The sequence below is a fragment of the Carettochelys insculpta genome, chromosome 27 (assembly GCF_033958435.1).
Source record: "Carettochelys insculpta isolate YL-2023 chromosome 27, ASM3395843v1, whole genome shotgun sequence".
NCBI lineage: Eukaryota > Metazoa > Chordata > Testudines > Carettochelyidae > Carettochelys > Carettochelys insculpta.
This window is the reverse complement of record NC_134163.1, coordinates 5,134,429-5,159,237: the sequence shown is the minus strand read 5'-3', so window position 1 is coordinate 5,159,237 and position 24,809 is coordinate 5,134,429. Positions and strand designations below refer to the sequence as shown.

Sequence of the window (24,809 nt, the reverse complement as noted above, 5' to 3'; positions counted from 1 at the left end):
TCACGACCCTTGGTTATGTTCCGATGGGAGCACTAACCAATTAGTGAAGTCTGGGATGTTCTGTGCCAAGTGCAATTACCTCAAAATCGTGACTGAGGCACAGGACACCTCTGCCCAGGCGGCAGAGGTGAGAGGTGTCTATCTAGCGATCCAACACGCAATTGAAAAGCACTCCACTGAGGCTCCAGTGTTACGAGTAGGCTCAGAATACGCGATTAAGATCCTAGTTGGTGAAGGATCTCTGCAAAAATATGAAGAAATATGGCACCAAATTACTGACATGTTAAACAAATCAAAATCGTGTATCTGGTTCGTGAGACACTGCCCTTCCCATAGATCCGACTCAGACCCACTACACAGTTTTTTGGCCTCCCAGCTACAAAGCTACAGAGGGCAAACGCCCCCAGACAATTCCAATCAGGTCGAGGTGAATATTACCACCACTTCTAAAAAAACTGATTTGACCGAACTGGCCCGCTGGCTTCATCAGACCTGGGGCCACTGGGGGCCTAAAGTTTGCCGGAAGCTTTGGAGGTCAGAGTCTGACTGCCTGACATAACCTTTAAAAATTGGAAAGCAATTACACAGAGTTGTCTTGAGTGTAACACCAATAAAAGATTAAATCAAATCAAGTATCAGACTCCCTAGGCCCACAACACTTCAAGCCTGGCACCACCTGGCAGGTGGATTTAATGGGACCCCTGCCGGGGGCACGCCAGTTTCCTAAGGCTTTGGTAGTTGTGGACCTAGGGACTGGACAAGTGTGGGCAGCGCCGACCAAAAAGACCACTGCAGAGCAAATAGAAAAGTTATTAATTAAATGTGCCGCAGGTTGGGGAATCCCCACAGAATCCAGTCTGACAATGGTCCTCTGTTTAATTCTAATCTGCTGGACAAATTAGCTCGATCATGGAATACAAAATGGCATTTTCACCTTCCGTATCATCCTGAAGCAAATGGAGTCATGGAACGTAAGATTGGTATAATCAAAGAACATTTAAGAATCATGAATCCCAACGTAGACTATAAGGGTTCGCATCTTTATTTGGATAAGACACTGTTAGCCATTAATAGAGCCACCTCTAGGTGGCCGGAGATCCAACCCAAAACTAAGGAACCTTGGGTGCCAGTGTATAATCATGCAAATAAGGTTCGGGTGCAAATACCAGAAGGACAATCAAAGCTAATCATGGCTGAAGTTGACGTCCCTGGAACCTACCTGAATACTTACCATCTAATTAACCAGCGGATTATTGTACATCATAATTGGATCAGTTGTCGAGGAACTTAATCAGGTTTTAATCGCAATCCATTAATCATTGTTTCCAGATTCTTTTGCTCCTCCTCAACCTGCCCGGCTCCATCTCCGATCATTGGAATATTAATAATCTGTATGTTAAAACCTCTACCGTCATAGCCCAGGGATTGAATCTAACCCACTGCTGGGTCTGCACTGTCCTGCCTGACAGTTCTGAGGCAGGGGTCTCGCTGGTTCCGGTACCATTGACAGAGCAACTTATTACATATTCACCGCGCCCACCATCATTGAATCTGGACAGCCCTCTCGCCCTAAATCCGGATCCAGATTGACATATAACTTGGGCAGAGGAACATCTTAATAACACGGACTATCTACTTGTTAAGAGAGTGGTTGGACAGTGGTGCTGGGTGTGTAATGGGACCAATGTAACTCAACCCACACACCCCATGGAGGGCGAATGGAGGGAGGAAAAGGTAAAAATTAAACCAGTACCAGTGGGAAGAAGTGTATGTCTAAATTATGTTTTAAAAGAAGGTATTATAGTAGAAAATCAATGGAAAAAGAACACCAATTATTTCTGAGCAAAAACAGATACAGAAAAAGATTCTGTGGCAAGAATGAAAGGAGTGGGACTTGATGGAACGCATGTTTGTAAATACAATAATGAATCAGAGTTGTACCACTGTAATATAACTGGTGGTTTAACGGGGAAACAAACCCCCTTTACTGGATATTACAGCCACTACTCTCAGGATTATATGAAGTATGAATGTGCAAAGCCCATGGTCGCCCTAACAGGCCATTACTTTATCTGTGGCCGCAGAGCGTACAAAGCCCTGCCTGCTGGGTGGCATGGTGCTTGCTATCCAGCGTACGTCCTCCCTGACATGCGAATACGTGACAGGTTGCCAAAAGGGAAAATCAGAAATGCAAGCGAATTGAACTTAAGATCGATAGACTTAACCCCCCGCCTCAACAAATTGATATGTTAAAAACACCACCCCTATCGTATAATGAGGTAGTAGGGTGGACATGGCTCCCCCCCACCGCCCCGCGTGTAGTCAGACTAGGAAAATTGATGATAAAATTACAGATCTTATTAGAAGTCATTGCAAATGAGACTGGTCACGCCTTAATTGAGCTGGCCACGGAGCAGCAAGTCATCCGCAAAGCTGTACTCCAAAATCGAATGGCGCTGGATATGATCCTGGCTGCCAAGGCGGGGAGTCTGCGCCTTGACTGGGGAGGACTGCTGTGTATATATTCCTGATAACTATGAGGCCATTGTAAACAGGGCTAAACATATTATGGAAGTCGCCTACGTTCCTCCAGAACCCAAATCATGGATTGATTCATTAAATCCAGGACAGTGGGACCTGTGGTCCTGGATCACCAAGCCTTTGGGATATCTTGGCAGGCAGATCTTGAGAGGGTTTATTTCATTACTGATAATCATTGTTGCTATTGCATTGATTGTCTTGTTGTTCAAATGTATAATCAAGTGTTCTATGTACTGTTGCAAATCATGTTGTAAATCCTGTTGCAAAATCAAAAGACAATTGCGAGTACATGTGCAAATCATTGAAGAAACAAATCAAATTATATCTGTAGGATTGTAACTGTAAATATTGTAAATGTAAATAATGTACTTGTGTTGTTTGACTTCAACTCACCGGAGAAATCAAAAGGCTCAACTAGACCGCAATTGGCATTTAATTGGCTACCTAGGAACCTTTTGCGTTCCCAAAAAACTCTCCTGTTGCCTGTAAGAGCCAAAGAGCTTGCCCTTCCCTCTGTGGCTGTGGGGGCATGTCAGGGATTTTTCATCCCTCGGGCATAATCGTCCCCGTGGGCCAGGGGAAACAAGCCTTTGGCCATTAAACGTCATTGCAGGGACAGGTAGACCCTAAAGGATACATAGGCTGCCATTTAGCAGCCCCCTGTAACTGTCACTCTGTGTCAGTTGGTTTCCCCGGTAACCTGAATTCACAAACACCTCAGAATCATGGATTTGAAATCCAGGCTCCTCATTGGGTGCAGGTGAACAGCTTCTAGAAGTGTCCCTAGCCTGGAGGACCTGTTTGAAAGCATGTGTTTAGAACCCTCATATGGAAATTAGTTTATGAATCATGTATGAGTTTGATCTATATAAGTAGGTACCTTCGGGCATTCTGCGGCCCTGGGGGACACAGACTTGCTTCTGTTACCCTGCATAGGGAGGCGCTGGCTGCTTCTGAGTGGTGTCCGCCGAAACCTTAGGCCAGCCCTAAGGGGCATAGAGCTGAAATCACCTCAGCACTCGCCTTTGAGCGGTGCTGAACTAGAGCTGAAATCACCTCAGCACTTGCCCTTGAGCGGTGCTGAACAGAGTGAAATCACTGCCTGGCTGATTACACCTAGCCACCTCAGCCAGCGCTGACAGGGCCCTGAGCCGCCTTGCGGCCTGAAGCGGCATCTTCGCACCATCATGCCTCGCCGCTCTCTAGCCTCAAGAAGCAACAAGCAGCCCTGAGGTGAATCAGGCGAGCGGCGACCTGGCCTCACCACTAGGGTGAGGTACTGCGTGCTCGCCTGTTGAAACCCAGAGCCTGCCATCACAGCGGCACCTTCGTTCTCGCCGCCTGCCATCTTGTCAACACTTCACCGCTACCGGACTGGACCTTACCTAACCGGACTGGACACGTAAAAATTACCTTAATATAGCTATATACCTATTTTACATTCACTCCCACCTGCGTAATCGGGACCCTCTACGAGGGAACGGGGGGTTGCTTCTCCATTGTTCCTTCCTCTGACGAGGGGGTGGAAGTGCCCGGGGGCCTGACCCCCTGAGGTCAGGCCTGGACATCCCAGGCAGGGTTCACCATATTAGCCAAACTTCGGCACGTTTCATAACTGATGTTCATAGTAAGTGTAGGTTGTTATAATGTGTTGCTCTTAAGTTTTAACTAACCCTTTACCTTCTACCCTTTCCCCTTACTTACCTCCTTCAAATAAACTGCAGGACAAGTCATTGCCTCCCTGCCTCCCTTAGCTGTCAATCCTACCCCAGTGACCTGAGGAAGAGCATATGCCTCCCTGGTTCACTTAGTTGGGCCCATTAGATGGTACTGGGGACCCCCACAAAATAAAGGGACAGTCCCGACTGGCTCTCGGGTACCAACCCGACCCCACATGGAGGTGGGGTTTAACACCCCCACTCCGGCTTTGGAAGGAGACAGCGGGGATTTCTAAACTCCCAACAACCCTCATTCCTAAATCCCTCTATCCTTCCTCCCTTGCTCCAGTAACCAAAGCTTTTGCCTTTAGGAATAATAAAATCAATTTCAAGAATTAAGGAGCAAGACTCAAAATGGATACAGTGTCAAACATAAGTGTAGGTATTAATAGAGTGTAAATAAGGCTGTACTTTAAACTGTTACTTGTTGCATCCTGACCTCGTTGTGTTCCTTAATAAAGATCTTAGTTACTTTGGGTTTTTTTTTGTCCTTTCACCCTTGTCCTTGTCTCATTGTTCCTGCTAGCTACTCCTTTCCCAGAGGCTCAGGGTGGAGTCCAGAAACTTACCTGGGCGGGCATTATCCTGGCTGGGTTTTGTAGCGGGGATTTGGTCTGGGTCCCGGCATTGAACACACAGGGAGTTTGCTCCCTTATTCAGGGACTCATTTAAATATTATTTACCTAACCATCCAGAGAGTCCCGTCAGGACCAATCACCATCTCTAGCATCCCTGTCAAGAACAGGTTGGATAAATGTCTCCAATGTTACAGATTCCACAACCACACTAAAAGTTCTTCAAGCAGTCCCCGTGGATGCTCCACAGTAGGTGTCGGGCTCGCCCCGGCACCGCAGATTGGAAGTCTTTAGCAGTCTCCATCGGGTCACGTGTGCGCGGATGCGCACCGGCCCTTCGCGCGCCTTCGGTCACATGCGCGATCTGGTCCCCGCCAGTTCCTTCTCAACCGCCAACGGCTGCAGATGGATTCCACTCCAGCTCCAACGCCTGAGAAAGATAAACCTCTCTCTTAATTTTGTTTATCTTGTTAATAGTTATTACTTTGATAGTTTTAGTTAGCATTGTTAAAGTTGTTTTCATTAAATGTAGATATCGTTAAAAAAAAAAAAGGGAGAAAGAGAGAAGAACGGAGGCGGCCACCTTAAGCGGTCTGCTATCCTAAAAGCTGCGAATGTTGTTTTTTTCCAGGACTGATTAGCTGTTAAGTGCCCCATTAACATTCAAAGACTAAATGCCCGCCCGGGCCGAGATGTCCTTGCCGGGGTTTAAGAAATGTGCGTCATGCCGCGAGGCAATGCCTGCCTCAGATGGGCATAGCGAGTGCATTCGCTGCCTCGGGGAGACCCACGTTCCACAAAAGTGTCCTCACTGCTCCAAGCTCACGGCCAGAGCCAGAAAGGACAGGGAGATGAGGCTGAAAATAAAGCCCTCCAACCTGAACCATCGGAGAAGCCCCATAAGGAGGGGCCCTGAGGGTCACACAAGAGGAAGGTGGCTTCCCTATCCTCTTCTGTACAAAAGAAAAGGAAGCTTCTCCAGCTCAATCCTTGCCAGTAACACCTGCAAGCAGGACGAGCGGAGCACAGGCCTCTGACCTGCGGGCTGCTCAAAGTGAGATGACTGTAGTGCACCCAGCTGCGCCGGAGCTTCCGACCATTAAGCAGTCGGCACTGGGTGCACCAAGGCCTGGGGCACTGACGGTGCTAGAGCAGGGGTGCCCGGCACGGGACCCAACGGTGCTGGAGGAAGTATGCACGCAGCACCGTGCAGAGGGGCACCGAGGTCCCCGGCACGGGAGGGGGCGGCGCCTGCTTTGCAGGGACGGGGAAAAGCAAAGGCTAAAACACAGCACTGCAGCCCATCCCCGGAGGCCACCGCGTTGCCGCTATCGCCTAGCTCCCCCACAGAAATACATTGGGCAGCAACTCCAGTGGCCTGCTTCAGACCTCCATCCCCGTTCCTTCAACCACCATCCCCCTGGCTCAGACAACCTCTGCCAGTCTCCAGTAGGGACCCCTATGAATACTATCACAGAGCATCCCCACCGCTATCAGCGTCATCACGGAGGTCACGCTCGTCTAGACCCCACGTGTACGTTTTCCGATCATGGTCTAGATCCCCATCACCGGGCCCTTGCCCCTGCTGTTATGGCCGTCCCTACCATACTGAACACCGGCATAGGGGGTCCAGGTCCAGGGGTAGATCCCCACCCACACCTCGCCAACATCCCTTCACACAGTCTCACCCCGTGAGGACACAGCCTCCCCAGGCAGATGTTGGTCCATAGGCCCTGGACCTACCCTCTGAATCCTCAAAAGGGCAAGTATATGAACAAATACAGGAATCAGAGGAATTAGGGGAGGTATATCATAGCGATGCCTCTTCGTCCTCCCCAGATGAGGGGACTGTCCCTGGGGATATTTCCCCCCGGACAACCTTAGGCAATTCCAAGAACTATTCAAGAGGGTAGCACAAACACAGGACATTCACATAGCGGAGGTGCAGGAGAAACATCATAAACTCCTGAAAAATTTAAGACCCCCAGCTTCTTCTAGATTGCTATCCCACTAGATGAAGCTATTATGGAATCAGTCACCAACATATGGCGGACTCCAGCCTCCACCCCTCCCACAAATAAGAGGGCGGATAAGAAATACTTTGTTCCAGCCAAGGGCATGGAATTCCTGTTCAGCCACCCCCAACCAAATTCCCTGGTAGTCGAATCATCACAGCAGAGATGCAAGACACCCCAATGTAAATCAGGAGGATCAGAAAAAGATGAGAGGAAATTAGACATGTTCGGTAGGAAAGTCTATTCCTCCTCTACCTTACTACTCAGAATGGCAAACTATGCAGCACACCTGTCAAACCACAACTTTGACAATTATTCCAGACTTGCTTCCCTCATGGATTTCCTTCCAGAGGATAAGAAACCGGTGCTAAAAGCGATCGTCCAAGAGGGCTACGTGGCCTCACGAACAGGAGTCCAGATTGCCCTGGACGTGGCAGACACAGCAGCACGTTCCACAGCCACAGCAGTGCTAATGCGTAGGGAATCGTGGCTCCAGAGGTCCGGCATTCCCAGAGATCTGCAAACAAAAATCGTAGACCTTGCATTTGATAAACAGAAAGTTATTTGCAGATTCAACTGACTCGGTCCTACACTCCAGCAAGGACTCGAGAACCACGCTTAGGACTCTGGGCATATATACCCCTCCATACAGGAGGAAGAAGTTTTACCCCCAGCAAAGGCGCTACGCTTATCAACCTCAGCGTACAAAGTACCAACGGAGTTATGACCAAGGGCGCCACCAGCAGCAGCAACAGTATAGGGCCCCCAGATGACACCTCCAGCAGGGTCGCGCACCCTCGGGGCAAGCCCTGAGACAGCAAGTTTGACAGGTATGTCGAGAACTGCAATATCAACACCATCCCTCAATGCCAATCCCAACATATGTTCCACCATCGGCTCAAACCGTTCTACTCTCAATGGCAAAACATCACCACAGACAAACGGGTACTGGAGATTATAGCCACGGGATACACAATCCCCTTCCAATCACTACCTCCACCGAAACCGCCCATCCAGTCCTTCTTCAAGGACCCCTCCCACAGGACAAGATTAAAACAGGAGGTGGACCATCTCATGTTCATAGGGGCAGTGGAGAGAGTTCCGGAACAATTCCAAGGGAAAGGGTTCTACTCCCGGTACTTCCTAACAGAGAAGAAGACGGCGGCGGGCGGGACTGGAGACCAATCCTGGACCTACGGGCCCTCAACCGGCATCTGCGCAAACAGCGTTTCAGGATGATTACAATTGCCTCCATACTTACGGCATTGGACGATGGAGACTGGTTTGCAGCCCTCGACTTGCAGGACGCATATTTTCATATAACTATTCACCCGGCACACAGACATTTCCTCCGCTTCACAGTAGGCAGGGAGCACTTCCAATACAGAGTTCTTCCATTCGGTCTCTCTTCAGCACCCAGAGTGTTCACCAAAACACTGGCGGTAGTATCAGCTTACCTACACAGACAGGGTGCATTCATTTTTCCATACCTGGACGACTGCCTACTGAAAGGGGCCTCAAAGGCAGAGGTCCTACGCATGATACACGTCACTACAAACACATTCGCCTCATTGGGCCTAGTTATCAACCTCTCGAAATCAAAGACCAAGCCTATGCAGAATATAGAGTTCATAGGGGCACGCATAGACGCTACTACATCAAGAGTATACCTGCCCGAAGCCCATTTCCGCACCATCAAATCCCTGGTACAAGTGATGACGTACAGCCCCACAGTGCCAATCCTAACATGTCTACAACTGTTGGGGCATATGGCGACCACCGCGTTTGTGGTACAGAATGCCAGGCTGCATATGCGGGGCCTGCAGCATTGGCTGGCGAGCATTTACAAACCAATAGTCCATACCATCCACAGGGCAGTATCGCCCACAGCGGAGGTGCGCAGGTCTCTGGCATGGTGGGCAGATCCCAAGAACTTACTAGTAGGGGTGCCCTTCCACCAGCCACAAATCGCGATTTTTCTTACGACAGACGCATCCCACATGGGATGGGGAGCACGCATCGGCAACAAAGTAACTCAGGGGCTATGGTCCCCTGTGGAAAAGACATTGCACATAAACATACTAGAACTCAGAGCAGTGTTCAACGCGTGCAGACGTTTTCGGAAATACCTGCACGGCAAAGTAGTCGGGATAAATACCAACACCACCACCACCATGTTTTAGATCAACCAGCAAGGCGGGGCCAGATCCTGTATGCTATGCGTGGAGGCAGTCCGGTTGTGGAACTGGTGCATTGCCAACAATATAACGCTGAAAGCCTCATACCTACCCAGTGTCCACAACGTGAAGGCGGACCAGCTAAGCAGGCGATTTGTGCTCACACACTAGTGGCAGATCCGCGCCGATCTGCTCCAACAAGTTTTTTTTACAAATGGGGGGTTCCCCAAATTGATCTGTTTGCCACTTACAACAACAAACAATGCCCTCAGTACTGCTCCAGAGCGGGCATAGGACAGGGATCCTTGGGGGACGCCTTCACGGTGCCATGGAAGGGCCCTCTACTTTATGCGTTCCCTCCCATGTCAGTCATTCACAAGGTTCTAGAGAAAGCCAAAAGAGAGAGTGCACGCATAATACTGATAGTCCCAACCTGGGACCGACAGCAATGGTTTCCTCTACTTCTGCGCATGTCATGCTGCCCGCCACTCCCCCTACCGGTAGTGCCAGACCTTCTCACACAGGCTCAGGGGTCCATAGTGCACCCACACCCTCAAAGACTCCGCCTACAGGCGTGACTAATCCATGGCTCAGCGCCTTAGAGAGCACATGTTCGGAGGGGGTGAAACACGTCTTGGAGTCCAGTTGAAGGACTTCCACTAGAAGGACTTACGCGCAAAAGTGGAAACGATTCATCTCCTGGTGCTCTTCCAAGCAGTTGGCCCCTCAGGGCGTCCCTATAACTGCAATTCTAGACTACCTGCTGGAGCTAAAACAAGACAGATTCTCCCTATCTTCTCTAAAGGTCCATCTTGCAGCTATATCAGTGTTTCAACACAAAGAGTAAGGGCCAACCATATTTGCCCATCCTATGGTCACACGGTTCTTAAAGGGGCTGGTAAACCTGTAACCCCCTTGGAAACTGCTATCGCCGTCATGAAATTTGGACTTGGTCCTCTACACACTTTCGGGACCACCCTTTGAACCATTGGCCACGGTACCCCTCCAGCTACTTACCCTGAAAACAACCTTCCTTCTCGCCATCATGTCAGCCCGCAGGGTGAGCAAACTCACAGCAATAATGGCAACGCCCCCCTGCACAGTATTCTCAAAAGAAGCGGTAATCTTACAATTACACCCAGCTCTCCTTCCAAAGGTTTCCTCAGAGTTCCACATTAACGAACCAATAGTATTACCCTCATTTTATCCTAAGCCTCACAACTCCAGCAAAGGGCGCAGCTGCATCTACTAGACGCAAGGAGGGCATTGGCCTTTTACATAGACAGAACTAAGCCCTTCCGGAAAACGGACAGACTCCTGGTGTCTCTCACACCCAGGTCGAAAGGGTAAGGCCTATCCTCACAAAGAATTTCATATCACATTGTATCCTGCATAATACTGTGCTATGAGCTCAGTAAGACCCCTCTGCTAGTTCCGCCCAGGGCTCACTCCACCAGAGCGATGGCAACGTCGACGGCCTTCTTCAAAGGCATCGGATTAAAAGACATCTGCAGGGCAGCAACTTGGTCATCTTACACCTTTGCCAAGCATTATGCCATGCACCGGGTGTTCGATGAGAATACACGCCTATCTACAGCAGTCCTATCAAGGGCAAGCTGCACATAAGCGGACACCCACCTCCTTAATTGGGGTCACTGCTGGGTAGTCACCTACTGTGGAGCACCCACGGGGACCACTCGAAGAAGAAAGAGAAGTTACTCACCTGTGTAGTAACGATGGTTCTTCAAGATGTGTCCCCGTGGGTGCTCCACTACCCGCCCATCCTCCCCGCTTCAGAGCTCTGTTTTCGTGTTTTTCAGAAGCATCCGGGGCGGTTGGTCAAGGAACTGGTGGGGACTGGATCGTGCATGTGACCGAAGGTGCGCGAAGGGCCGGCGCGCATCAGTGCACGCACGACCCGATGGAGACTGCTAAAGATTTCCAATCTGTGGCGCCGGGGCGAGCCCGACACCTACTGTGGAGCACCCACGGGGACACATCTCGAAGAACCATGGTTACTACACAGGTGAGTAACTTCTCTTTATTCCAGTACTTAAATTACCCTGACAGGAAGCTTTTCCTAATGTCCAGCCTCAATCTCCCTTGCTGCAATGTAAGCCCATTGTTCCTTAGCCTATCAGAGGCCAGGGAGAATAACTTTGCTCCCTCTTCCTTATAACACCCTTTTTGGTACTTGAAAACTGCTACTAAGTTTTATTTTAGAGGAGGAAAAAAAAAACTAAATTCTCTTCCAGGTCATATCTTCTAGACCTTTAATCATTTTAGTTCTTCTCTGGACCTTTTCCAATTTCTGCACATCTTTCCTAAAACATGGTGCCCAGCACTGGACACAATATGCCAATGAAGCCTAATTAGTGCAGGGTAGAGCAGAAGAATGACTGCTTGTGTCTTGCACACTACATTCCTGTTCATGTATCCTGGAGTTGGGGGTGTTTTTGTGCAATAGTGTCACACTGATTCCTATACTACTGAGTCCACTATGATCCCAGATCCCTTTTTTCAGCACTCCATCCTAGGGAGTCCCTTCCCATTGTGTGTGTACAAAACTGATTGTTCTTCCCTAAGTGGAGTACTTTGCTTTTGTCCTTATTGAACTTCATTCTCTTTTCCTCAGACCATTTCTGCAGTTTGTCTGGATAATTTTGAATTCTGACCCTATCCTCCAAAGCACTTGCACCCTCTTCCCAGCATGGGATCATCTGCGATAAGTGCACTCCGTGCTATTATTTAAATCATTGAAGATGTTGAACAGAACTGGCCCCAAAACTGACCCCTGGGGAGCCACACTTGTTCCCTTCCAGCATGACTGTAAACTGTTAACTACTGTGCTCTGTTATCCAACCAGTTATGCACCTGCACATATTTGTGTACTGTATAGGATGTACACACTACCCATTTATATTTCACACACCATTTATAAAGCTAAAGCAGGATCAAATTAAATATAGGAGTCAAATTACAAGTTACAGGGAGTTAGGCTGGGAGTGGGGCTGCTTCAGCCCAGCTGGAGCATCCCTACCCACAGTGCGCCCTGGAGTGCTGAGGATGAGGACTGCTCTGGGCCCGTGGGAGTGCCCCTGCCCAGGGCATGCTGTGGACAGAGCAGTCCCCAGACCAGGGGCACTTGCAGGCTGGGCTGCTGCGGATGGGGGTTGCTCTGGCTGTGCTGCAGTGCCCTCCACCTGTAGCAGTGCCACAAACAGGGAGGCTCCAGCTGGAGCAGAGCAACCCTGGCCCTCAGCATGCCGCCAGCAGGGCCACCCCAGCCCTCCCCTCCCCCTTGGGTTTAATCAGCTAACCCATTTAAACTTAGCATTTAACCAGTTGTGATGTTATGGGATTTTTATGTTAGACATGGAAGCCATTCCTGTCACCTTTGTATACACTGGCACCCATTCTTGTCCTAGGAGGGCCGAGTGAGGTGTCTAAATGAAAGCTGGCAATGCCCTGAACCTGTCTGTAGCTGGTATGTCAGTGTCATGTTAGTATGAGACATTACAGATATTGGCTCTATGGCTGTATTAGAAACGTTTTAGTGCAATGTTAGAAATTTACAAAATTTAGATATGTTTTAGAGTTTCACAAGAGGGGAGATCACTACCCTGGCTAGGACAATGGACTAAGAACAAAGGCTCAGAGGTCAAATACATCTCAGGAATTTGGGGCTTGTCAATGGAACGCAGCCTGCTGCTCAGGTGACCTGGGCTGAGCCAAGGAATGGAAATCAAATGCCTGGACATTCATTCCACCTGCTATGTAAACAAACTGGGACGTACTAGCAAAAGCAGCCACCAATGGCAGTTTGCCACAATGGCTCACCTGGGTCAGGTGAGGCTGACCCTTCAGTGCCTGATGGGAAGAAGAGAGGACTTTTTCTCTCCACTTGGATAACTATAAGATGGCCCTGACAGTGACCATCTTGGTTCCAGAATGCAAGGATCCCATTCTCCAGCGCTCCAGTAACTAAGACTGCTTAAGCTGGATTTGTACCCCTTATGGGGTTTATGTTTGGAGGCTTTCAGGACTCAGCATGTAACATCACTGACCTGCATCAGTAACGGTAATTGATTTCTTTCTTACTAAGGCAAATCAAAATCAGCCACAGAAGTACCTCTGCCAGCCCTACTGGCCAGCCAGAAGCCACACGAACAGACCCACAGATTTCCCAGCTGCTCGACCACCCAGACCGACACTACCTACTCAGGTGAGAGGTTCTTAAAATCTCTTTCACCAGCTCCACACATTCGTCCAGGCCCCAAAGGGTCCAGCCACACTCCCAGGTCAACATATACCCGGATCTTACCCAAAACAGCATGCTGTGCCCATCCCTAGAATCTAAAAGTTCATGAACAGAAAGGAAAAAAAAAAACATGGTAGGAGAAAGATGATTTAAAAATGATATTTTTTAACAATCTTTCTCCTACCATGTGTTGGTGAAAGAGATTTTTAAGAAGCTCTCACCTGAGTAGGTAGTGTTGGTCTGGGCTGGTAGAGCAGCTGGGACATCTGTGGGTCTGTTTGTGTGGCTTCTGGCTGGCCAGTAGGGCTGGCAGAGGTACTTCTGTGGCTGATTTTGATTTGCCTTAGTAAGAAAGAAATCAGCCTGGGCTGTAAGTGGCCTGGATTTAAGCAATTTTACCCTGGATTGATTGCCTTAGCTGTGCCCAGAAACCTGATCATATTATACTAGTTACAGAGGATTTTCAATCCCTAGTCTGGGTGGGGAGCAGGGTGGGAGTGGAAGTCTGGAAGGGAGGTGAGGGAGCAGGCTGAGTGTGGGGTGTCTGGTATTGGGGGAGGATGCAGGAGCAAGGGAGTGTGTGGAAGTGAACTTGGAGTGGGAAAGCTGGGTAGGAGGTGAGTGCAGGCACTGATTGGGAGAGCTGGGTTGGGGGTTCAGGAGCCAATGAGAGCTGTGTGGCAGGAGGGGGGTACATGGGAACGTGGTGTCTATCCATGTGGTGATTGGAGGAATGCTTACCTGGCTCCCCGCCACTTCCAGGTACCACCCTCTGCTGTTCCTAGTGGCCAGAAGCTGTCCAAGCAGTGGGGAAACCCCCCTACGAGCAGCTTCCAACCCTGCGTACCCCCAGCTGGCGAGAGGGTGAGCAGCAGTGCACACCACTGCACTGCTTCTGCCCTGCACAGTGGAGCCGGCCCACGCTGCTTGGGACTCCCCAGCCCCCTGCAGATCCTGGTTCGGAATGTAAAGGGGTTGCTGCAGCTTTTAAAAAGCTTCTTCACGGGAGCAGGGGATGTCCCTGTGCTCGTTGACGTGGCGGCGGGGGGTTGGGTTTTTAAATTACTGCGTGACACATGGCTGCTTTGCGCACGTGGTTCTGTGGTAGCCAATCAGAATGCTGGCTTGTGCAAGTCTCAGTGGGGTGATGAAGGCAGCGAGTAGCGAAGTGCTTCTGGACGGCGTAGTGAGTAAAAAGTACAATGTTTTCCAAGCACCGAGGTGAGGAAACTCGAAGCGTCATAAGTGCAAAGACCGGGAAGCTGCACTTCAGTAGTTCTACTTCCTCCCCACCACCTGCCTTCGGGAAAGGAAAGTCTCTCTGACGTGTGCTAAGTGGAACTAGATGGAAGATGAAATGGCCAGCCCTGGGGTCCTACCAAAATTGGAGAGTTGAAAAATCCCAGGGCAGATGAAGTGTAAGCAAAGTTGGTTGTTCGGGGGGTGACGGCATGTTCGGTTTTTGACAGCAGAGAAAGGTGCCAGCAGTGGGTCAGTCTCTAGGTGACAAAGCAAAGACGAGCTGGCCTGCAGGGGGTGGGGAGAGGCAAGAGCAGAGCAAAGTTTTTCAATCAGAGGGCTTGGGGGCAGGGGACACTTGGAGACCCGTCAGAGCTGAGCTGCATAAATAGTGTCCTGCATTCCTTGTGCTCCTAGGCAGGGGAAGGCAGGAACCAATGGCCTGCGGGGGGGGCTTGGGGAAGGGGCCTGCTGCCCCCCAGTGATCCCAGTCTCCCCCCGCCAGAGGGACTGCTGCTGTTCAGGGAGGGCGTGGGGGGGCGGGGTGTGCATGCACATACCCAGAGGCAACTCCTGCCAGAGGCTGAACCAGGGCCCCACTGCTCCCAGCATGCAATGCTCCAGCAAGAGGAGAGGGACTAGGCAACCCTGGGCCCTGGCTTCCATTTCTCAACTGCCTGGTGTGAACCCTGGTGGGGGAGACAGGCTGCTGAATTGTCAGAGCTGAGCTGGTCCCTCTGCTCCTTCAGGAAACTACCCCAAAGCTCTCGCCTCCCCTCCCCACACCTGGTCATCTTAACAGTGTTGTGTGTATTTAGACATGGTGGGGATGGGGGATGCTGTTACCTCTGTACTTCAGCTCCGTAGGGGTGCAGGCTAGTGCTTAGCATCTGGGGAGGTGTGCTGGGTGCTTTGTCAGCTGCTGTCAGAGCTCCAGCTGAAGAGCCAGAGCAGAGCTGCAAAAGTCCCTGGGGCGTGTGCTGAGGGGGCCCTCTCCCAGCCAGAGATGATTTACTTTTTTAGCAATAAATGAAGCTTTGCATTGTAAATATATCAAATTCTTATAGTTGATGTGGGTTGGAGATGCAGGACACGCCTTTTACAATAGGGCCAGAAACTCCAGTTTCCTAACACCACTGAGAAAGGTTTGGGTTTCAGACAACCAAGCTTACTGGAGTAATGGGGGAGGGGCTACTAAATATTTTGCTCGAAGAGCTAGCCCACCCCCCATACCTGCTAAAGACACTGTGGCTAGCACTGAAGTCACCAGCATGTGTCCTGGCAGTGGTATTAAAAAAAAATATGAAAAGAGAGTGCTTCCAGTGGTAACCAATAAGCTTAACAGAAATGTTGGTGCAGGAATTTGGAGGGTTGGATATTAGGAAAACCTGTTTCAGCAGGAGGGTGGTGAAGCACTGGAATGTGTTACCAGGTGGGGTGGCGGAATCTCAATCCCTAAAGGTTCTTTAAGTTCGGGCTTGACAAAGTCCTGGCTGGGATGATTTAGTTTGGGTTAGTCTTACTCTGGGTAAGGGGGGTCAAACTTGTTGACCGCCTGAGGATTCATAAGAACAGTCATATGAGGTCAGCCCAAAGGTCCCTCTAGCCCTGTGTCTTGTCTTCTAACAGCCGCCTATGCCAGGTGCCCCCAGAACAGTCACCCATCAAGTGATGGCCCCGGTACCTGGTTCCAGCTTCTGTCCAGCTCCTGCCCACCCTGTTTCCCTGGGAACTTATTGTGTTCTTAGTGGAACCCTGTTAGTGTTTGGTGGTTTCCACCAAAGGCATGCAACTGAATGTGGGGGAGGGACGGGAGAAGCTACAGCTGTAGGCCCAGAATCCAGCAAGCCCCAAGGGATGTTAATGGGGTGTGGTTGAGGTCTAGGCCCCAGTCTGGCAAAATTCTGCCAGCTGATTGTGTTGTGTGAAGAAGGACTTTGTTTTGGTTTTAAACCTGCTGTGCCTATTAATGTCAATGGGTGAGTGCCTGGCTCTTACTTGCCAAACAGTAACTAACACTTTTTCTGTACCAGTCACGATCTTAGAGCTATCCTGTGACAAAATGGGGTGGATGGAGATTTATTCCCCTTCCTGTGTTGCCTGTTTCCCATGGTCCTGTAGTGAGCCCATGGAGTGCCTCAGTTTATCCAGGCATGGCATCAGTGCATGGACTCCTGCAGGTGATGACATCTCACACATACCCAATGGCCCCTCGTCCCTTCATAACCTAGGCAACCAGGTTGCCTAGGAAGGGGGACAAAGGCTGGAGGAGGGGGCCTGGTGGCTGGGATTTGACATGGACAGCTGGGAGGTGGGGAGTCTTGGCAGATGGGAGAGGAAGGGTGGCCAACCAGGGCCCTGGCTCATAGGCCTCACCTTGGGCCTCCTCTCCCCAGGATGGATTGTACTGAAGGCTTCTGATTTCTGTACTGACAAGTCTGTTCTACGTTGGGTCCCTGTCGCCTAATAAACCATTTGTTCTCCCTGGCGAATGAGCATCACATCTGACTCTGTGTGTGTGGGGGGGGGGCTTCACACTCCATGACATCATAATATTTGCCCCCCCACACACCCCCTCAGCTGAAACATCCCAATCTTAATCTTTCCTACAACAGACACTGTTCTGTCCCTCTCAGTTTTGGTGCTCTGCATGTTTTCCAATACCACTACTTACTGTCTGAGATGGGGTGACCACATGCGCATGGTATTGAAAATGGGGATGTGCCCTGGATTAAGAGAGGCAAACTATTTCTCCCTTTTCCTAATGATTCCTAATACCCACTTTTTTTACTGTCTTTGTGCATAGATGGACAGTGTTTAGAGAACTATCCATGAGGACTTGGGGATCCTGGGTCTGTGGGACACCTCCCTCTTGCACAATGGGGGCAGATGTGGTACCAGCTACTGTGACCCCCCCCACACCACTGTTATAGCTATCAAAGGGTCAGGCTTCGTTTTTATTTCTCACCTTGGTCTGAAGGGGTAAAGGGCCAAGCCTGAGTTTGCAGCGTGAGAGCTGTGACGAGTTCTGTTACTGGGCTGGGCCCGCCGCGCCCCCCCGCCCCCCAGTTGTGCACGTATGCCATGCTGCCCAGTGGGTTAGCTCCTCCTCCCCCCCAGCCCAACCACCACCATGATAGCTCCCTGAGGCCATATACTCAGCTGGCAGGGGCGGTGCAGTGTGTAGGAGACAGACATGGGGCCAGGTGTGCTTTCCTTTTTACTGTTAGTTATAATAAAATTATTTTACAGAGCCCAAAAGAGTCAAAATAGTGCAAAACATCTCACTGTCATGCATCCATGTTTGCCGTTGGTTGCTCCAGGTCAGGTAAGGACAGACACAGGGGCTGTCGCTGACAGATGTGCTACACGAGCAGAAGTTACGTGGGTTTTCATTTCAATCACATGCTGACTGGAAGTTCTTGGGTGGAGGTGTCAGAGAGGGAGCCCTGGGCCCAGAGCAGCCCCATTAGAAACAGAGGGTGACAGAGGCAGGCCGATGGGCTCTCTGTGGATGTTGTCGCCTGGGTGGGGAGCTCAGCCTGCTGCACTGTGGGAGGTCACTGCAGTTGTGTGGGGAAGGGACCCTATCACTCTGGCTGCTGATGCTGTAGGTGGCCAGGGAGCTCCCTCCTGAACTGGGGGCGGTGGGGGCGGGTTGGTGGAGGAGAGCCCCACCCCCGCTGTTTCCCTGCCCTGCTGCTAGGTACTGATGGTGTGGCTACTACTGGGCTGGCCCTCCCCTGTGCACAGCAGTGGGCCTCATGGGTGACCAGTGCGGGGGGCGGGGGAGCTGTGCAGGGGTTGAGCCCCTGGGGGTGCAGGCCTGCCTCTGTGAAGGCCATGTTTCCAAGCTCTCCTGGACCCAGGAACTGCAGCTGGTTTTTGGCCCGAGCTCAGCTGGGCAGAGCCTTAAGCATGTTACGCCTCAGGTGCTGCTACAGAGCCACGCCCCCCCCCCCCGCCCCGTGTGTGTGTGTGTGTGTGCCTGCGCGTGCACGCACACAGCTAGCCAAAGGCTCTGAGGCATTGTGCCTAAGTGGAGCCCTGCTGGCATCACTGTTGCTTGGGCAGGGCTCAGCGTGAGGGGGCAGGGGTTAGATGCTGCACCCCTCAACTAGCCTGAGAGCTGGCGAAGTAACTAATGGCACCAGCTCATCATCACCATTGTCGTCCGTCCTGCCCCCGCCCCCGGCCCCGGGGCCAGGCTCTACAATCGAGTGCCTCCCACACCCACAGCATAATGCACCTTGGCATTTACTGTGCCCTAGCACATACCTGCTCCTGCCCAGGTAGTCCCTGATGTCCCAGTTCAGCCCTAGGCTCACCAGGGTGGGAGCTGCAGAGGAGTGACTGGTAGGACCCTGCCCTCATCAGCTTTTGTGCTGCAGATGGCTTGTTAGTGAACTTTGCTGGGGAGCAATAAGCCTAGGTGGAGCTGCAGATGGTGGGGGGGGAGGGGGGCTGTGCAGGCTGCAGCCCTGCCTGTTCCTATTCTTGGGGTGCTGGGCTCATTCACCCCCTTTAGAAACAAGCGGGGGGGGGGCAGGTACTTGCCCAGCCTGTATTCCACCCCCCCATGTGAAAAAGGGGCAAGCAAGGTTGGGGGGGGAGGGGGGGCTGCGGGAATAGTGCATGTGGGGCAGGTCCGACAGTCCAAGGAGCCCCATGTACTGTGTGACCTGGGACAAAACAAAAAAAAAAAAAAAACCTATCCCAGGTTCTCCTGAATAGGGCACGCGTGCGCTTTCTCATGCATGCTGGCCAAGCAACTATTGCGGCCAGGGGAGGGGGGGCATTAGGCTGGACTGTACGTGTGGGCTGAAAGTAGCCCTGAGCCAGCGTTGGAGGTCTCTCTCTCTCTTGTGCGCATGTGCGCGAGTGCGTGCGTGTGTGTGTGTGTAAGGTCCTGCTGCACCAAGTCACCCAACCAGGCAAAGCCAAAGGCTAGCTGGTTCCCTGTGTGGCCAGCCATCTCCCCATAGTCCTGCACCCCCCGCACCCCGCCGCCATAATCAGCACTGCATGGGGCAGCAGGAGTCCAGCCCATGCCAGGGCGCATGAGAAGAGCAAGTTCGTCCCACTACCTGCCTGCCAGGGTGTTGCTGGGCCTTAACTATGAGGACCTGGTTGGGGTTGGGCAGATAATCCCACCCCTGCTAAAATGGGTCTCACTCCTTCCCCTGCGATAGCTGTTCATGGCCCTGGTCAGAGCCAGGACCCTTTGCTGGACCAATTCTCAGCAGCTCCAGCTGTGTGAATGGGGGGCGGTGTCTGCTAGCAGCTGGGGTTCCTTGGGGGGGGTGCTGGTTATGCTGGGAAGGGCAGCTGCCTGGGTTTTTTTTTTGGGGGGGTGGGGGGGCGGGTGCTGGGCCCAGGCCTTTCCTTCCCTGAGGGAGGGTGTTGGGTGGAAGGACCTATGGCCATGGCTGGAGGAGTGGGGCTGTGAGGCTGCCCCTCAGCTGGCCAGGGCATGGCTTGAGCCAGTCTGGCCTGTCCCACGTGAGCAGGGCCTGGGGCAGTGCCCTGGGTTAAGGGCTGGGTTGGTGGCCCATGGCTGTGCAGCGCTAGCCCTTTGGCACCTGGGGAGGGGGAGGTGGTCAGGTAACGAACATAGGCAAGGTCGGTATTTACAGGTATTTACATATTTACAGCATAGTTGGCAGGCACCAGGCCTTCCTCTCCTCCTCCCCCCCACCCCGGCCTGGGCACAGCTCCCTGGGGCAGCTCAGCCCACAGCACCACCACCTGGCAGGGGGCGCTCAGGCCTGTGCATGGAGGAGTCTGTGGCTACGGGAGGTAGGTGGTTGTGTGTCGGCATGAGACACACCAAGCTGGGCAGGCTCTGACTTGAGTCCTTGCAGGGAGGGCATGGGAGCTGCCTGGCACAGCTGCAGCCCTCGTCAGTGGCAGCTGGGCACGGCTCCAGCACAGCACAGCACCATCATTGTGCAGAAGCAGGGCTCTGGCCGTGCTGAGTCACTGGGCTGCTGGAGTGTTAGCTGGGCCCTGCAAGGGCCCTGAGCCTGGGAGCAGGCTGGCTCTGCCTCTGGGCTCAAGGGAGAGGTGAGGCTGGTCTGATACAGGCTCCTCCCCGGCTGCCCATGGAGCAGAGCAGGGCCAGGCAAGGGGGTGTGGTGGCTGCAGGTGCTGGCTGGGGGTGGGGGCTGAGAGAGCCCCTTTCCTGCAGGCTGAGCTTCACCCAAGGCCGAGCTGGGGTCAGCAGCAGCCCCCCCCCCCCCCCCCCCCCCAGCAAAAGGCTGGGGCCATATGAGGCAGCTGAGCCCTCATCCTGACTTAAGGGCCCCAAACTCTGGGCTCTGGTAAAGCTGGAACTGCTGGCCCTGAGCCTGGTGTACTGCGGGGCATGACAGGCCGGGGGGCTACATTTGGCTGACCATGAAGGGCTGGGAGCTGCTGTGCAAGTGGGGTGGGGCTCGCTGTGTGGCCATGGCACAGCTAGCCCCTGCCTGGCCACCAGGTGGGGCTGGGCTCAGAGTCCATCTGGCACCCAGGAGGCGAGCTGCAGGGAGCCACATGCTGGGCACGCCCCTGGCTGGGAGCACACAGTTGAACTGAAGAGGGCTGGGAGAGGTGGGCCTTGGCACAGCTGGGCTCAGGCCCTTCTGGGGAGTGGCTAAAGCCCGTCACCTCCCTTTGCTCTTGGGCTTTGCAAGGAACCAGGCAAGAGCCCCTAGACCTGCTGAGCCCCTGGCTGGCCTCTGAGTCCAACACGGACAGGCTGGGGCCGGCAGGAGCTCCCCCACCAGGAGCCACCTCACAGCCCACATGCACAGCAAGCTGGCCCTGCTGCTGTTTAAGTGCCCAGGGCTGGCAGGTGAGTGCTGCTACCTGTCTGCCAGCCGGGACTCCCCCACCCTGCCTGCCCTGCTCTTCCCAGCAGTGCTCTGTGCCGCTCTCCCCCTCAGAGGGCTGGGGCAGGCAGATGGATTTAGGTGTTTTATTCTCCGCTGCAGCCCCTTGTCCCACCTGCTGCCTCCAACGCACTTGTGCCCCTGCCTCCCCCAGCCACAATGCTGACGTTCTCTGTGTCACCTGCGCCCCATCCCCTCCCGTCCTTCTGGCCCAGATGGCAAGGACAGGCCCCAGTGCGCACTGCACCCAGCGACGCCAGCTCCCCCCACGCACTCTGTGGCACCTGGCTCCTGGCAGTGCTCTGCCCGTAGAGTGGGGCTGGGGGCCTTTGCAAAGGTGCTGCCCATAGCACATCCCTGCCTGGGGTGGGGAGCACAAGCTCTGAGCCTGTTTATAAGGGGCAGCCTCTTCACAGCTGTGCTGGCATCCCCGCCTTTCCGCACACCCCTTGCCTGGGCTGGGGTGGAGCTGAGTGGCTGGGGCCTTAGCACGTCTGGGCCTGCTTCTCACCCTACCCCCACTTCCCTTGCTTTCTACTAGCACCCTCCTGCTGCTGGGCTGAGTGAAATGGGGAAGGGACAAGCTCAGCCCCTACCCTGCTGCCTGATCTCAGACTGAGCCACTTGGAGCCACCAGGCTGGGCTGGCATAGGACCTGGACTCAGCCTTCCTTGCTTGCTGATTGCACTGCAGCTTCCTGCTGGAGGGAGTCAACCTCAACCCTATCCCCTACACTGCCACCATGTAAGGCGAGTCTCCTGGAGTGCAGGGCTGAGTGGGAGAAGGCTGGGAGCAAGCTTTGATTCCCCTTGGACACTGAGGGCAGCACCATGCCAACCTTGTGGCCATACTGGGCGACTTGTTTGTTCAGGAGCTCTTGCCTCACGGTCAGCTCCAGGCCTCAGCTTCCCCCTTCTAACTTCTGTTGTGACAGACCCAGGCTCAGGAAAAGGTGCACAGTGAGGGCAGCTGGCACACCCTGGGGCTGCGTCTTCCCTGTTCCTTGGCAGTCGGGGCTTCAGGGAGGGGCACAGCAGGTCTGCTGCAGGCCCTGGCTGTGGAAAACAGGCACCAGCTGGCAGACATGGCTGCCCAGAGGGGTACTCCCTTCCCACGGTGGTGGGGGGGCTGTGGATGACTGGTATGGCTTTTATGTGGCTGGAGGGCACTGTAGAAAAGGGCAGGTGGGGTTGGGGCTAGGGAGGTGCTACACTGGCTCAGCACCTTAGCTGCTGCCTTCCTCAGCTGAGCGCGTGTCTGACTTGAGCTTGACGAACTCCTTGGCCACCTCATCGTTGTTGCGCTGTGAGAGGATGCGGAGGACAGTCAGGCCCGTGTCATCCATGTGGATGCGCCGGCCAAGGGGCAGCCAGCAGGCGCAGCTGCCCCGGTGCACAATGTCCTTGAGCTGCAGCACGGCGATGCCTACTGTGCGGTCCTCCCGGGCGAAGCAGTAGTCCTTGACGCACACCTGCACCTCATAGCACTCAGGGCCCGTCTCACTGCTCAGGGTGCTGTGCGGGGGGACAGGTATAGTCGCGGTTACTGCCCCAGCTCACAGGCTCCCACCCACCCAGCGCTACAGCGGTAGCTTGGAGTGCACTGGCAGCAGGGGCAGACCCTGGTACACAGCTGCCTAGGAATCGGCTTTGGGCTGGCCCAGCTGCTTGCCAGCCAGGCCCATGTAAGGGACGGTGCCAGGGGACAGGTGTTGCCTTTCCCCAGCAAAGGTGTTCAGCTGTGGGCTCCCTGGGCTGCTACCGCTGGGAGGTGGGCAGCAGGGGGCGGGGGAGGTGCCCCAGCCCAGCGAGGCTCTGAGAGAAGGGAAATGCTACTGGCCACATGGAAGAGCTGAAGCTGTGTGTGTGTGCGCATGGGCTGCACCCCAGCTCAGGAACCATCATTTGGGCCACAGCTCCTGACACACCTAGAGGGACCCTGAGCCAGGGCTTGCTGCTGAACGTCCCTGGCACAGCAGGGCTGAGAGCAGCCCACGGGCCTCCTGCAGTAGCTATTGGGGTGCTGGAACTAAGGGTGCAGAGGGGTTGGGGGGGCAACATGCAGTGGTTTCTATGACATACCAGCTTTCCGATTGCATTCAAGAGTGCTCAGCACCCCACTCCCTTGTAAAAACTGTTCCAGAACTCGCGTGTGGGTCCATGCTGCAGGGCTGTCCTCTCCTAGCACTCTCCTCCCCCAGGGAAGGTGGCTGCTGGGCTGCACCTCCCCCACCCCATTGAGCCAGGAAACGAAGCCTTCTACCAGCCACCGCGGGAAGGACATGAGGACAGCAGTTTGGCAACAGCACCAGGGGTAAACAGAACCCAGCCCTGGGGTGGTGAGAGCGACAGGTGGCTGAATAATGTCACGTGAATAATAATCATGAGGGGAAATGTCCCCTGTTCGCTTGGGTGGGCCTGTTTCACAGGCAGATTGCCCCCACCCACAGCACAGCAATGCGTGGAGAAAAGAGAAGTTTTGGTGGAAATCTATTGTGGGAAATGATGCTGCAATGCCTCATGGGAACTGTGGTTCTGATGCCTCATGCACACACTCCACTCTGCAGGTAGGGCTATTGCAGCCCTTCTTAGAGCACAGAAGCACGCACCATAGGCACCCCAACCACAGCAGAAGGAGATCTGGAGTGTCACATGCCCTTTCTCTTCACTAGGTGAGCTCCCAGCCTGGACTACATCTCCCATTATGCAACACAGGCTCCTGAAGAAGGTGGTGCATCATGGGACTCCTCAGCCATGTTTTATCATGGGAGCTGTAAGCCCAGGGCTCTGGGCAGGCTGCACACTGTTTTTCTGGGCTAGTTCAGTGGCTTGTGCATTGGCCTGCTAAACGCAGGGCTGTGAGCTCAATCCCTGAGGGGGCCATTTAGGGATCTGGGGTATATACATTTAAAAAAAAATCTGGCAGGGCTGGGGATAGGTCCTGCTGTGAGTGCAAGGAACTGGACTTGGTGACCTCTGAAGGTCCCTTCCAGCTCTATGAAACTGGTATAGCTCCAATTCTGCATCAAAAATCGTCTTAGGTGGAGAATTTTTGATCAGCTTTTGAGCTGCACAGTGCAACGTCAGTGAGAAGACCCGGCACCACTGACTCATCCCTTGTCCTGGCCAGCCTGTTTTCCATGACAACTCCCAACCTGGCCCAGCCCTGGAGGGAACTGAAACAGGTGAAAGCCACTCACAACTGGAAGCTTTCGTTGTACTTGGGGGCCCAGCTGTTGTTCTTGGACTTGGTGGCAAATTTCCTCTTCTTGTCGCTGAGATGGGGCCCGATGATATTGACCTCAATGAAGGGCCGGAAGATGCCAGACGTCTGCCACTTAAGGTCATTAGCAGACACGACTATGAGAAAGGAAAGGCGCATCAGCTGGTGGCTTGGGGCTGCATGGGG

General features: G+C 53.2%; 1 protein-coding gene across 19 annotated transcripts in view; it reads right to left on the bottom strand.

Annotated features, from left to right (window-relative positions):
* Positions 1–885: 885 nt before the first annotated feature.
* LOC142002359 (protein unc-13 homolog A-like) overlaps positions 886–24,809 on the bottom strand; it is a 131,729-nt gene continuing 107,805 nt past the window's right edge. For 11 of the 19 annotated variants that reach the window (XR_012642648.1, XR_012642654.1, XR_012642652.1 and 8 more), the window contains 5 exons: positions 24,601–24,760; positions 22,626–22,915; positions 8,111–8,306; positions 7,139–7,366; positions 5,131–5,264 (listed from right to left, as the gene is read on the bottom strand). Coding sequence is in view for 7 of the 19 variants with exons in the window: in XM_074978418.1 (XP_074834519.1) it covers positions 22,627–22,915; positions 24,601–24,760 (449 nt within the window). In the remaining 12 variants the exon portion in view is untranslated. Of the gene's footprint in view, positions 5,265–7,138; positions 7,367–8,110; positions 8,307–17,728; positions 22,916–24,600; positions 24,761–24,809 lie in introns of those variants that run through there. The other 8 variants (XM_074978420.1, XM_074978421.1, XM_074978422.1 and 5 more) reach the window with 5 other exon arrangements.